At 47.0% G+C, this 15407-nt stretch overlaps 1 protein-coding gene across 2 annotated transcripts in view; it reads right to left on the bottom strand.

Moving 5' to 3' along the window:
• SRGAP3 (SLIT-ROBO Rho GTPase activating protein 3) overlaps positions 1-15407 on the bottom strand; it is a 267299-nt gene that overhangs the window by 78472 nt on the left and 173420 nt on the right. For both annotated transcript variants that reach the window (XM_025375437.1, XM_025375438.1), the window contains exon 5: positions 1225-1410. In XM_025375437.1, coding sequence (XP_025231222.1) covers positions 1225-1410 — 186 coding nt within the window. The remainder of the gene's footprint in view (positions 1-1224; positions 1411-15407) is intronic.

Here is a 15407-nt window from a genome sequence, read left to right as displayed (position 1 = left end):
GCCCAGGCTGGAGTGCAGTGATGTGATCATGGCTCACTGCCACCTCGACCTCCCTCAGGTAATCCTCCTACCTCAGCCTCCCAAGTAGCTGGGACTACAGGCACATGACACCACACCTGCCTAATTTTTCTATTTTTTGTAGCGATGGGGTTCTGCCATATTGCCCAACCTGGTCTCGAACTCCTGAGCTCAAACAATCTGCCCACCTTGGCCTCCCAAAGTGTTAGGATTAGAGGAGTGAAGCACCATGCCTGGCCCAGTCTTTTCACGTCCTTTTTGGCCACTCATACATGTTTTTTTAAGAGCAACATCTATTCAAATTCTTTGCCTTTTTTTTTTTTTTTCCCCATAGAGATGGAGTTTTGCCATTTTACCCAGGCTGGTCTCGAACTCCTGGGCTCAAACAATCCTCCCGCCTTGGACTCCCAAAGTGCTGATATTACAGGCATGAGCCACCGTGGCCAGACCTACAGCACTGTTTTTAACTAAATCTGGATAGGGTTTCATGATTCTCAGTCCAGCGCTCTGGGCAATTGATCAGAATTGACATGAGAGATGAGACGAATTTGCCACTCCTGTCAGATTTCAAAATTGCAGCTCAGAGAGGTGTTATAAAAGTGGCATTTTCAAAACCCAGCCCATCTGACTCCAAAGCTAGAATTCCTTCCACCACACCCTACTAAAAGACTTTTCCAGAATCAATACACAGGGATTTTAACTCTCTCTTCTTTGAGTTGGCAATGGCAATTTTGGAATGAGCCTTTCACCAGGTTTCCAGGTTCTGGTTCCTCTTGTTGAGACACATTCAGTAATCAGTTCCCCCTCACCCCCAGCCCCTACCCTTGGCCAGTAAATTGGCCTCTGGAACAAGCCCCTGCTCCCACTAATGCCTGGTGATTCCAGGTCATCTGAGAAGGTGCTTGCTGGGTGTGAATCTCAACACAGTTCAGCTTACTTGTGAGTTGAGCACCTCGTCTGCCTGCTGACTTTAGCATTAAGTCAGGCCTAACCAGTGCTAGCAGGGGCACGTCCAGCCCTGCTTCCACTAGAATACCAATCTCCAAAAGAAGAGATACTGGCTACATTGTCCCATCCCCCGCACCCCCCACCACCCCACTGGGATGTGGGGAAAAAAGGGGGAAGGCTAAGGCTGTCCGCCAAGAGCATGGCCCTCCCCCTTTGTGCCCTGTCCCCAATCGCTCCCAGCCCAGGGCCCCCACTCGCCTTCTCCTTCATCTTCTCAATCTTCTTCACAGAGCTGCGGCGCTGGGGCCGGTCCTCGTGCCGAAGCAGGTTCATGCTGAGGTCTCCTGACTTATTGAACTGCTTCTCCTCCTGCTTCTCAGCCTCCTTCAGCTTGCTTTCTGCACTGATGCTCTCTGCATGGTACATGTGGTAGGTTTTCATGACCTGGGGGCGCACAAGTAGGGGAAATCAGCACCCAGCTATGACCCAGCATGGCCCTCTCTGTTGCTCCTGGCTCCATACCAAGTTCTACGCTCTAGTTGGCCGCTGCCCTGGTCCCACAACACGCTCTGGGCACCTGCCTTCCTTTACTTTTGCACAGACTCTCTGAGGACTGGATATCATCAACAACATCATTAAACCCTAACTAAGAGCCAGGCATGGGCTAGTAAAGAGGAAATTAAAAAATAATAAACAAATAAATAAATAAATAAGGAGGAAATTTAAAAGGGTAACCATAGCTCCAAGCATCTGGGCACTGTCAGAAGTGACAAGGCAAGCCCAGCCCTTGCTCAGCTATCCTCTCTAGCCCTGCCAGCAGTGACTGTGGCATCCCTCCCTCTCCTCCCAGTGCCTCAGGGATAGCCCCTCCTCACATACCCACAGGAATTGAATGGGGAACATCCTTCTTACACACAAATCATTTTCTCAGCTGTTTCCTGAAGTACAATGGGCTGCAAATGGCTCTGTACCCAAAATGAGTAACATTAAGTAACCCAATAGATATTCTATGCTCTCTGGAATAAATTCATCCTTGCCTATAAAAACAATTCCTCCTGTAATCGCAGCACTTTGGGAGGCCGAGGCGGGAGGATCACGAAGTCAGGAGATCAAGACCATCCTGGCTAACATGGTGAAACTCCGTCTCCACTAAACAAAATACAAAAAATTAGCCAGGCATGGTGGCAGGTGCCTGTAGTCCCGAATAGCCGGGACCGAGGCTGAGGCAGGAGAATGGCGCGAACCAGGGAGGCGGAGCTTGCAATGAGCCGAGATCATGCCACTGCACTCCAGCCTGGGTGACAGAGCGAGACTCCGTCTCAAAAAAAAAAAAAAGGAAACAATTCCTATAAAGCAAATGGCACTTTGCTACTCTACTTCCATAATAGAAAATGAATATTGTTATTACAGGGGAAATTTTTGAGCCAGAAGAAATTCTAGACATCATCTAATCCAACAACCTTTCAGTTTGACAAACAGGGAAACTGAGGCTCAGAGGTGCCAAGTATCACCAAGTATCAGTGCAGAGACACCAAACTTTACATTCATGTATCCAGGATCACAAGCAAAACATAGAACTTCCGCTACACCAGAAAGATCCCTCATGCCCCTTTGCAGCCAATACCTTACCCCACTCCAGCCCCAATCATAGGTTTGCCTTCTGTCGTGTGTTCCAGAATCCAGTTCCATGGAATCATACAATATAAACTCCTTTGGGTCAGCCCTCTTTTTACTCAGCATAATTTTTCTGAGATTCACTGATGATGCTGTACATATCAGAACTTCTTTTTTATGGCTAAGTATTCCATTGCATGGTTATGCCACAATCTGTTTACTTAGTCATATGTCCATAGCTACTCAAGGTGTTTACAGTTTTTAGCTATTTTGGATAAAGCTGCTATGAATGCTTATGTACATTTCTTTGTGTGGACATGTATTTTCACTTTTCTTAGGTAAATACCCAGGGGTGGGATGAAGGGTCATATGGTAAACACATATTTAACCCTACTGGACATCTGGACTCTCACTTTTAATCCACCACTTTTTCTACCAGATCATCCTAGATTGTCTGTATCATTTTTTTATAAATAGAGATGGAGTTTTGCCATGTTGTCCAAGCTCATCTCGAACTCCTGGGCTCACGTGATCCTCCCGCCTCAGCCTCCCAAAGTGCTGGTATTACAGCTGTGAACCACCACACCCAGCCCTTAATGAATTTCTTTAATTCATTACCACTTTCTGAGCAGGCATCAATACTTTTAGTAGCTTGAACACTGACTGGGCTGCTCCATACCAATAGCATTTTTGCTGGTCCCCAACTAGAAATGTACTTTTCTTTTGCAATGCCAAGTGTATGATCATCTTTCTATGCTAAGAAACTTCTGGAATCCATGGCTCCTGGACCTTGTTCATTCTCTTCTGTGGCTTGGATTACTATAACAGCTAATAGAATAAAGGCTTCCCCCTGGGAATGAAATGTGCTCCTATCTAACCAAGCCCTGTAAGTCGGAGAACTCAGAATGAATTCCTGGCCAACCCTAAAATCTTATTCCTTGTCATCTGAAGTGCTGTGAAGTGAGTTTATTAGAATGAGGAATTCTGTGCCTTTTTTTTAAGACAGAGTTTCACTCTTGTTGCCCAGGTTAGAGTACAGTGGCACGATCTCGGCTCACTGCAACCTCCACCTTCTGGGTTCAAGCGATTCTCCTGCCTCAGTCTCTCAAGTAGCTGAGATTACAGGCGCCCGCCACCACACCTGGCTAATTTTTATATTTTAGTAGAGATGGGGTTTCACCATGTTTGTCAGGCTGGTCTTGAGCTCCTGATCTCAGGTGATCCACCCGCCTCGGCCTCCCAAAGTGCTAGGATTACAGGTGTGAACCACTGTACCCAGCCTCTGTGACTTTTATCATTAAATCACAGCACTGATTCATTGCTCAGAAAGTTCCCTTTGCCACAGCCCAGGAGTCAATGTGGCAACATCTATTGCAGATCATAGAAGGTAGGAATATGGACAAATGTCTGGGTTGAATCCTGATGCTCCCACTCGCCAGCTGTGTGGCTTTGGACAAGTCACACAACCTCTCTGACCTCTGCTTCCTCATATGTAAAACACAGATAATAATAGCACTTACTTCCTAGGCTGCTTGTGAGCACTAAATGAGTCAGTTTCTGTCAAGTGCTGAGAATAATACCTTCCACATAGTAAGAGCCATGGAGGTATCCATCAGGTGCTACCACCACCATCATCATCATCATTATCATCCCTGATTTGGGCTCAGGGTTTAAGAACCTTAAACATGCTCACTTGGAAATGCTTAAAAGCTCTGGAGAACATTAACTAATGTAAAATATATATATATATATATATATATATATATATATATATATATATATATATATTTTTAAGCCATGTTTCTCCCTTCTTCCTTTATCCTAAAAATCTCCCAAACTTGTAAAACAATACCAAGATTTAAAATGCAGTCAACTTTTCTTCGTGGGTCTTGGTGGAAAGATTGCTTCTCTGCATTCCATCCATTTTTGTTCATTTGCAATCTCTCTAAGACTCCTAAAAACCCCCTTCTTGCTGATTTCATCCTCTCTGTATGCCAGTTCCACCAAGATCACATCCAAATACTCAACGGACCAGAAAATGTGCCATATTGATGCGTTCTCGACATCTAGTGGCCAAAAGGGGTGACTGCAGACTTGCAGATAATCAAAGCAGGTGCCTATTTTGATGATCTTCATGCCTTGGTTTAGAGGACACTGGGGCCTGTCAGGGGCGGTGGCAGCAGGAAGAGCATCAGGATAAATAGCTAATGCATGTAGGTGATGGGCCGATAGGTGCAGCAAACCACCATGGCACACGTTTACCTGTGTAACAAACCTGCGTGTCCTGCACATGTATCCTGGAACTTAAAATAAAAATAAAATAAATGAGTCCATTGAGTCATTTGGATATGGTCTTGGTGGAACTGGCATACGGAGAGGATGAAATCAGCAGGAAGGGGGTTTCTAGGAGTTTTAGGGAGATTACAAATGAGCAAAAATGGATGGAATGCAAAGAAGAAATAAAATAATATAAAACAGGTGTGGCTAAAGGGTGGGAACACATGTCGCAGCTGTCTCCAGGACCCCACCTTCCCCCTTCGACATGTCCCTCCACATCCACAGACAACCCTGGTTTCTTTGCCTCACCACCATATTGCTGGTGTTTTTCATGTCTGGATCCCATCCCTGTCTGCGTTCAACAATTCCTGCTACATCTCCTTTTTCTATTTTGGCTTCTGAGTCTGCCTGCCTCGCCACGAATCTGTCATCTGCGCTGGGTAGTTCAGGGGAAAAGACAGCCTTTCTATTTACAGCTAGATCTTCCTGTCCAATCACCATGCATCCATCCACTCACTCAAGGTCAGCAGCCCAGCTGGGTGTTCTCAATTCGCACATATTCTTTGCCTAGTTTTCTTTTTTTATTTTCTCTCCCTTTACATCATTTTCTACTCTTCTTGAGCCACAGAGTACTCTTCCTGCGCTCTGACAGGCCAAACTTCCCAGGATAGCCTCTAAACTTCATTCCAAAAATCCCATGCTTGGAGAAGATAACCCAAATACCCTGGGACCAAACTCCCGTGATCTACTTGATTCCTGATTCCAAGAATAACAGTGAACTCCACTGCCCAGGGTCACTTATGACAGACAGCTGCCACCAAAGAGTTCACCTGGAGGTTTCTCTGAAAGGATTCTATTTGTACCCAGAATCCTCTAGATGTTTTTATTTAATTACCTGATACATGGGCTTCAGCATGAATGGTCCTTAGCTCAATAGATGAGAACAGTTGGCTCAATATTGCCAGTCCAGGATGCATTAAATAATATTTAACCTTATCTATTACTTCAAAGTTTGCACACCTCTTTCTAGGAGCCCTTCTAGTGAAGGAGCATTTCAATGAGTCCTTTCCCCAAACCTGGGAGGCAGTGTGATGACAGTAACAACAATGATAGCAGCTAGCATCTATTGAGCACTTATTACATGCCAGGCCTTGCTTTATGCACTTTACCTATATTAACTCATTTATTTCTCACAAAACCCCTATGAGATAGGCATCCTATGATCCCTGCTTTATAGATGAGAAAACCATGGCCCAGAATAGGTCAGTAAGTTTCTCTAGGTGAAAAGCTGGTAAGTGGAGTCAGGGTTCAAAGTCAAGGTGGCTGACCCCACAGCCTGGGCCTACTGAACACACGCTTGTTTTGCTTCCCCTGTACCCCTTTCTCAACTGTAAAACGGGTGAAAGGCGCCTCCAGCCCACTGGAATTAGGGAGACTTGGTTTTGAGACTCAGCCTTCCCACTACTTGCTGGGTGGCTGTGGAGAGGTGTGTCCTTTCCATGCCCACCTGGTGAAGATCAGAAGGGGGTAGATGGGGAAAGTGCTCTGTCAACTGCAAATTGTCAAGTGACCAACTGCCAGCAGCAGTGTGCCTGGGGCTGGGAAGGGGCAGAGGCAGATGCAGGAGCTCAGCTGAGGCCAAATCACCGAACTGGGGATGTATGAAGGGCCCCTCAGAGGTACCCATCTGCTTGATGCCAGCTAATGGGTTCACTTTCCAGCCCTCCAGACCCTATTCAGGGAGTCTAGGGAAGGACCTCGTAGGGACGTGTCACTTAAGATCACTATTCTTGGACCCAGTTCAGTTGCATGTGTTCTCAGAATGTAAGGGCCAAAAGGTCCTCCATAACTCTTGGTGTCCTAGCCCCTCACTTAAGGAAATGGAGGCTCAGAAATAGCAAGAGTGAGCTGAGCGTGGTGGCTCACGCCTGTAATCCCAGCACTTTGGGAGGCCAAGACGGGCGGACCACAAGGTCAGGAGTTTGGGACCAGCCTGGCCAACATAGTGAAACCCCGTCTCTACTAAAAAAATACAAAAATTAGCTGGGCGTGGTGGTGGGCGCCTGTACTCCTAGCTACTCAGGAGGCTGAGGCAGGAGAATCGCTTGAATCCAGGAGGCAGAGGTTACAGTGAACCGAGATTGTGCCACTGCACCCCAGCCTGAGCGACACAGCGAGACTCCATCTCAAAAAGAAAACAAAGAAAAGAAAAGAAAAGAAAAGGGCAAGAGTGCTGTCCAAAGTCACACGAAAAGCCAGGCAAAGCTGGAACTGCAGGCTGGGTCTGCTGCCAGCTAAGCATTGCCTCTTCTGGTAATCACACTGCTTTTTGCTTTGCACACATTGCCTTTTGCCTCTTCCCTGATCCTCAGATTCTGAAAACAGCAAAGTTTTATCTGCACCATCTTTCAGCCCCTCATTTAAATGCAAAAGAAGGCAAACAGAATCTGGAAGTTAACAGCATCCATAAAGGGACACCTGGGGCAGGATAAGGATCAGTTGTTAGAAAACAGCTTCTCAATGTTGCAGTCCCTGTGTGCCTCTTCCACCCTGCAGACAGGGCTGTCCCTAGGCACAGTGGCTCTCTGCTTCCAGCATTTGTGTATGGGTGAAACCCTAGGCTAGTGCATGACCAAGACCTCCTTGAAGGAAAAGAGAAGCAAAGTCCTGAGGCCAGGATCTTGTTCATGATAGTATTCTCTGTACCAGAGCAGAGCCTGTTACCTAGCAAGTATCAATATACATTTGCATGAATGAATGACTCTGGCTGGACTGGCTGGATCAACAGATCAAAAGATCAATGGATCAATGAATATGGCGGAATGGATGGGTAGATGGATGGATGGACAGATGAACAGATGGGTGGGTGGGTGAATAAATGCAAGGATGGGTAGATAGAAGGGAGAGTGGATGAAAGGGAGAAAGGAAGAGAAGAAGGCAGGGAGGGAGGGTAAAATGAGGGAGGTACAGTTTTATTGCCTTTGTTCTGCTGAGCATAATTGGAAGTAGGGAGATAGCTGTACCGTCAATCACTAAATATTTATTGAGCAGTTCATTATGTGCCAGGTACTATGCTAGGCAAAACTACAGTGTGGAAGACATGCAGGTCGCCACCCTCATAGGATCTACACTGTAGTAGAGATACAGGCAATTGTACAAGTGATGATCACATGGTGTGATAAGTGCAATGATGAAGGGAGTCCTAGGCACTATAGGAAGGTTTCCTGGAGGAAGTGACATCTAAACTGAACACTGCAGGAAGAGTAGCTGTTAGATGGGTGAGCGGGCTTGGGGTGGGGGTGGAGTGTCCCAGGCAAAGGGAGCAGAGTGAGCATTAGCCCAGGGGAGCAGGAGGCAAACAGGACTGAGGAGCAGCTGATAGCTGGAGGAACACCAGGTATGTCTCAGCACCAGCCAATGGAACCACTTCCTCATCCTCCCCCAGGGACTCCCCCTCAGTGGACATCTGTTGTTTTTCTCTGCCCAGATTCATCCAGTCTTCCTTCTTTGGGAACAGCCCCCCAAATTTTATTTTGAGGAAATCCCCCAAATTCCCCTCCACTATTCTCAGTACATGTGGTTCATGGGAAGCTGACATCACCCTGCAATCCTGGGGTGGCCATGAGACCCTGGCCTGGCCAATCCATAAACTTATGTTCATCTGACAATAGGAAGCTCAGCTAGGCCATTAGATGCTACCCTGGGGCTTTGCTGGAAACACTGGGAAGGGAGTGTTCTCTTTCCACTGGAGGATGGGGAAAGGCTAATGGGAGGAGAATTTGTAGTACTAGGGACCACCTTTGTCACCACACGGGAGAAGCCTGCCAGATCACGAAGTCCACGTAGAGGAAAACAAACCAGAAATGGGAGACTGATTCCCAAAGCTGGATAAATGGATGGATGGATGGATGGATTGATGGATGATGGATGGAGGATGGATGGATGGATGGATGGATAGATAGATGGATGGATGGATGGATTGGAAAGAGTGGGGAAGGAAGGTAGGAAGAGAGGGAAGGAGGGAAAGGGGTAAAATGGGGGAGGCATAGTTCTACTGCCTTTGATCTAGTGAGTATATTGGTGGGGAGAACAGCTACACCTTCAATTATTAAATATTTATTTATGTGTCAGGTACTATACCAAATGCACTACAGTCAAAATACAGTATAGAAGACAGATGGGGTCTCTGGTCTCACAGAGTACATGCTGTATTGGTGAGACAGACAAACCAGTGTGTGAGCCCCTGGATCCAGCTAGACTTGTGCGACATGTTCATGTGATTCAATAGAGTGCCATTTTTATCTAAGCCAGTTTGCACTGGATTCCAGTCCCTTGCCACTAAATGAATCCTAAAAGGCAGACTTCTTTCCCTTTGAGCCTCCCCAACTACCCATATCAGTCCTGATTCCAACCGGCCAGGCTCAGTGCAGTGACTCAGGAGCAGTGCTGACTGGGCGGAGGCTCCCTCCCACATCCCAGGTGCTGCTTCTCACCACTCTAAGTGCTGCTCCTTCTGCCCCTCTCTGCACCCAGGAACTGTCGACTGTTGATCAGATACCATCTCTTCTCTGGCGCCTTCCTGATGCTCGGGATATTTCATCACCCCTTCTTCCAAGTTCCCTCACACTGTCGTATCCCCACTAAGACACCCATCATAGTGTACAGCCACATCTCATGGTCTGGATATGCTGATGATCAATACATGTATTCTTAGTGAACGGGTGTCTGGGCAGGACAGCAGAAAGAGAGGGGAAGGTTACCTAGAGGGAAACCTCTTCCGTTCTGCTTAGGACCGGTTCCATCCCTGGATGACACTGTGCACACACCCTGGCTGGCAGGCTGTGACAGCCCCGAAGAGCTGCCTTGCCCTGAGTCTGAGCCAGGACCCTGGTCTCCCTTCCAGGGCACAGTGGCATGAAGATCAAAGCCTGGCGGGAGCCTCAGTATTCCTCAAACTCCACACCTTCATTCCACAGACAGCGTAAACCGAATGCCAGAGCCCCACTATCTGGCACTGGGTCAGTGTTTCCACTTGCGATAGCAAGGTGACTTTCGGTGTCTTGGGAAGGAAACACTGCCAAACTGGACACTAGTAACATAGCAACCGAGGTGATATGGGGATGGAGGAAGAGTCAAGAGATACACTTCTCTCTGTGTACCTTCTGGCACTGTTTACTTTTATTAACCCCTTTCAGCCCTCTGAGGATCCTTCTGATTACATCAGGAGGAAAAACCAGTCGGTGCCCACACATCTTCAGAGCTTCTCGCCTGCCACTCCGGCAGGCACAAGCTTGAATACACAACACTGCTTGATTTTCACTTAACCAACAGAACGCTTCTATTTATACCAAACTGTGTTTCATCTGCTAATGTGAAGTATCATTTCCTTCCACAATAAATGCAGGTTCGTAGTTTATTTTTTAACTTTAAATTTTAATTTTTTTAAGATGGGGTCTCGCTCTGTCCCCCAGGCTGGAGTGCAGTAGTGCAATCACAGCTCACTGCAGCCTTCACCTCCCAGGCTCAGGTAATCCTCCCACCTCAGCCTCCCAGGTAGCTGGGACTATAGGTACCCGCTAACATGCCTCGCTAATTTTTTTGGGTGCGTGCACAGTGTCATCCAGGGATGGAACTGGTCCTAAGCAGAACGGAAGAGGTCATAATGCCACCTACCTCAAAGGGTTATGATGAGGATGAAACGGATCAGTACATGCAAAGCATTTAGACCAGCCCCTGGCCTTCAATAAGCACTGTATATGATTGGAGGCTCTAGTTATTCATGAGATGAAACAATCTCCAAAATATACCTACAAAAGCAAAGCAAGATGCAGAATAATAAGTACAGTTGTCACCACTTGCATAAAACAGGAATGTGTGGGATATGCCCAAATGTGTGTGCTGATTGATGGATAAAGGATCTCTGGAAGAAGACATGGCTAAACTGGACACTAGTAACCTAGTAACTGAGGTTATACGGAGATGCAGGAGGAGTCAGGAGGCATGCTTCTTCCTGTGTACCTTCTTTTATTGTTTAATTACTATCTTATTTATTTTTTAAACAAGTGTACGTATCTTCTACTTCTAAATTTAAATATTAAACAATTTTTTAAAAAAGGAAAGTCGTCCAGTTCAAGTATGGAGCCAGCATCACAGACAGCAGGCCTGGAGGATGGGAAATGAAGGAGGAGGTGGTTTCATGTTTTCCAGCAAAACATTCTTAGGGCTCTGGCTGGCCCAGTGGAGATGGGGAATGGAGAAGAAAGATTCCGAACTATGTAGGAAAAATATTTATGCCTCATTTTTTCATAAAAGACACAATGACTCAGGACTCAGGTTTGCTAGGCACTGGGCTATACTCTATGCCAATCACTCTCCCCAGAATAATCCAGACAAATGAACTGGCAGCAACCCCATGTTCCAGGGAGGGACTGGGCTCAGAGGGTTTGTGTGGCAGGGCCTTCAAGTCAGGCCCAGCTGACTCTAACACCTGTGCTCTTCCAGCACACAGGGCTGCTTTCCACTAATTACCTAACACTGGGGAAGCTTAAAAAGGGAGGGGAGGTCAACTTAAAGAAATATATTCAGTAAATGACAGAGGGCCCATGATAGGATGAAGCTGTGGGGCTGTACCTGAATGTCATCCTAGAAAGACAAGCAGTGAGCCCAGGGTGGAGCTAGGACCAGAACTTGGGCTCCTGGGCGTCCAGTCTGAGCTCTCTCTACCACCCCCATGTCTCAGGGCAGTCATGAGGAGGGAGACACCTTTGCCAAAACTTGCCTGTTGGCCCAGAGTTGATGTCATATCCCTGAGCCCACACAAAATCAATCGAGGCTTGAACAAGTAAAAGGTAAAGTGATTCATGGCTCCAGTTAGGGTCTACCTGTGACCAGCTGCCGCTAGGTACGAATGGACACTCCTCAGGCCCTCCCCACAAGGCAAAGAACAAAGTCACTGGGCCTCTCCTGCAGCCCTGGACTTGGAAGGCCGGCCCACAGCTTGCAGCAGAGCTGCTGAACACAGAGGAAGAGATAGGTGGGGGGATGCTGGATGTTCACCAGTTACTGACACGCATGTATTTCATAATCTAGAGATATACTGAAAATCTGAACACATTTTTAGCCAAATAGTGAAAACACAGTGGAGTTTATAGTTTGTGAGTTGTTTTGTTTTGATTTGCCTCTTCTAGAAGGATTGCCATACTGGTCCACATTCTTCACCTCTGCCCTTTTTCTCTCCCGGGCCAATACATGAACGAAAGCTATATTGTGTCAGGCTGATGGGAGTTCGAGAGAAAAGAAGTGGAGTGGGATACATGTGTGTGCATGCTTGCATGTATGTGTATGTACATGCATGCATGTGAATGTGCATATGTGCTACTGTGTGGTCCATGCCAAACTGCACGTGCATGTATGCAAATGTGTATGTGTGCACATGTGTGCACAAACACTCATGCTAGCATGCTTTAGAAAGGAGGGAGCCTCAAGGTGCTAAGGACTGAGCAGATAAGGACTGGGTGATAAGGACTAGGCTTATTGAGTGAATGAATGAATGAATGAACAAAATACCCAGACTTGTAGTCTCCTCTGCATCCTTCCTAGCCCCAGAGAGAGATAAGTCTTTTCTCTAAAGCAAGTGATGGGTGGCCTTTAGCATTTATCTCCACCATCATTACACCTGTAGGACCCCCTGAACAGACCACCACCACCTCCCTTACAGAACTTCAAGAAGAAAAAAAGCGGAGCTTACTGGAAAATCCTTTCTCTGCATTATTTGTTCCTCAGTGACTGTGGTAATGACCCTGGGGCTGAGGGAGGAGGGGGACTGTAGACTTGAATAACCAGACATGGTAACTAGAAAGTGCTCAAAAGAAATCCCTAGCAATGAAGCATGAATTTGGGACACATAGTGCCGCCAGCAGCTGGGTGGCTGGAGTGAACTGTTTGCAAAGAGGACTGTGATCATTACTGGCATGGCTGCAGGCATGGCCCTTCGCATTGTGACTCTGCAAGGGGAGGGGGGCTTGCTTTTCTAACCCAGAACTCTGTGCTTGGCTGTGTAACTTGCTTTGGCCAATGGGATATTAGCAAATATGACACAAGTAGAAGCTTGAAAAGTGCTTGCACATTGGGGTTTGCTCACTTTGGACTCTTTTTCTTTTTTTAATTGACCAGAAAACTGCAACCACATGAGTGGCCCCAATTGAACCCTGCCCAAATTGCTGACCCACAGAATTATGAGCACAGAAAATGGTGGTTGTTCTAAGTCACTGAGTTTTGAGGTAGTTTGTTATGCAGCAACTGATAACTGATACAAAGGCTTTAAGTAAGTCACTTTCCTATGCCTCCATTTCTTTATCTGTAAAAATGTAAGAGTGTTAATTAAATAATATATATACAATACCTAATACAGAGTGAGATGCATCATAAGCACTCATGAAGTGGTTACAGATGTTAGGATCATCCCTGTTTGGCAACAAAGAGAAGGAAAGTCAACGAGGTTAATTGACTTGGCCGAGTTGGTAAGTGGTACAGCAGGAATTCAAACCCAGGTCTGTCTGTGATCAGTGTGCACTGCTGTGATCCTACGTTGCCTTCCCTGTTGAGAACTCCCTCTCTCTTCCTCTCATTCCCTCTGCTTCTTTAATTCCTACCCATCCAAAGGCACCAAGCTCAAAGCTCACCCTGGAACACAGTAGCCCACTTTTCTGAATCTTTTTTCTTCTTGTTCTCCCTCCCTCCCTCCCCTCCTCCTCTCAATCCATCTCTCACACATGTGCATCTCCCTCAACTAATACACACCCATCTCCTCCTATGTGTGTGCATGGCTGGCCAGGGGCTCTGGGCACACTGTGGGGAACAAGGTCCAGCCCCACAGAGCTCATGGGCAAGTTACACAGCCAAGCCCAGAGGTGCCTCCCCTGTGAGCCCATGTGTCCAGCACATACTAGGCTCTGACTTGTGTTGTATCAACAGTTCACACACTACTCTTTTTTAAAATTATTATTATTATACTTTAATTTCTAGGGTACATGTGCATAACGTGCAGGTTTGTTACATAGGTATACATGTGCCATGTTGGTTTACTACACCCATCAACTCATCATTTACATTAGGTATTTCTCCTAATGCTATCCTTCTCCCAGTCCCCCACCCCGACAGGCCCCGGTGGATCACACACTACTCTTATCTCTCTGCCCAGATTCCAAACTCCTTAGGAGTAAGACCAGTTTCTTTCATGTTTTTCATCCCTCTCTCCTCCCTCCTTTGCTTCAACGAGCACACTGGAAGCACCAAGGATGTACAAGACTCTGACAGAGGCAGACTCTGAAATGTTCACGATCCCCCACTGTGCCCTACTGCAGCTCTGGGCCCACAGCATATGGACCCAAATGCGTGAATTTAACTGAGTTTCTGAGTAACTACTGAAGACTCTGTGTGTAGTCAACAAATGATCTTCACGGGGGGTGTGCTGGCACCATGAGGATCCCACTCTTCCACATGCAGCCAAAGGAGAATGCTGGGGACCCTTCCTCCTCCACTAGCTCCTGGTGACCGTCACCAGGCTGCTGTGGAAATGGCAAGGCATGGCTCATCCTGCTGGGGCCTCAGCCATCCTGCCTGGCCTGTGTCTCCAATACCAGCGGCATTTCCGTCCAGCCATCCTGCCCTGCAGCCAGCACAGGGAGGTGTGCATGGAGCACCTGCTGGATTCAGGCCACTGTGCTGGGCACTGGGACCTTGAAGGACACAGAGAGATGACACTGTCCTCCTGATCTCTGACCACCACCTGGCCTTGTCCAGTCTACAAACCACAGAAAGATGACCAGTCCCGTTTGTCACAGGTGAAACCGACAAGTGAAGGGACTTGCTCAAGGCCACACAGTTGGGTTCAAATGGAGCCTTTGGGCCTTTCAAGCAGTGTTTCTCAGCCAAGACCTGACTCCCGGGGAGTTCACACTCCAACATGTTGGAAGACGGGATATAGACAATAAAGATACAAGAGATTTTGGTACATCTGCCATAGGAACTTGAAGCCGAGAGGTAACAACATTCTGAAGGTGGTGGGGTTTGGTCTGAGTTTTAAAAATGAGCGTGACACTAACAGGTAGGTATAGACAGCAGGGACTGCAGAGGAAAAGCAGCAGAGGGGGAAGGTATTTGGTGTAAATAGAGGGCACCAAGAAGAGGAGCCCTGCTGGAGGTCACAGCAAAAGTTAGAGACCTAGATGGGGATGACTGGGGGGTCCCAGGACATTGGGGCTAAGTTGTTTTGCCATTGTGGAGGAAAGTGACCCAAAGTGGAGCCTGAGGAACATAAAAAGGACTTAGACTGGGGAGCACCTGGTCTAGCCAAATTCGCTGCAGAATTCTAAGCAGGACAATCCCATTCAGTTACCAGGCTTGCATTATTTATCACCACCCTTCCCCCCACCATGAGTATGTACAACAGCCTACTTCACAGCCATCAAGGAGGAGCCAATGATGGTGATGATGATGATAGTGATGCTCAGAACTTCTGATACAGAATGCTCTTCTTTTCTCTTTGTTCT

Source organism: Theropithecus gelada, chromosome 2 (genome assembly GCF_003255815.1).
Source record: "Theropithecus gelada isolate Dixy chromosome 2, Tgel_1.0, whole genome shotgun sequence".
Lineage (NCBI taxonomy): Eukaryota > Metazoa > Chordata > Mammalia > Primates > Cercopithecidae > Theropithecus > Theropithecus gelada.
This window is presented reverse-complemented; position numbering and strand designations above follow the sequence as displayed.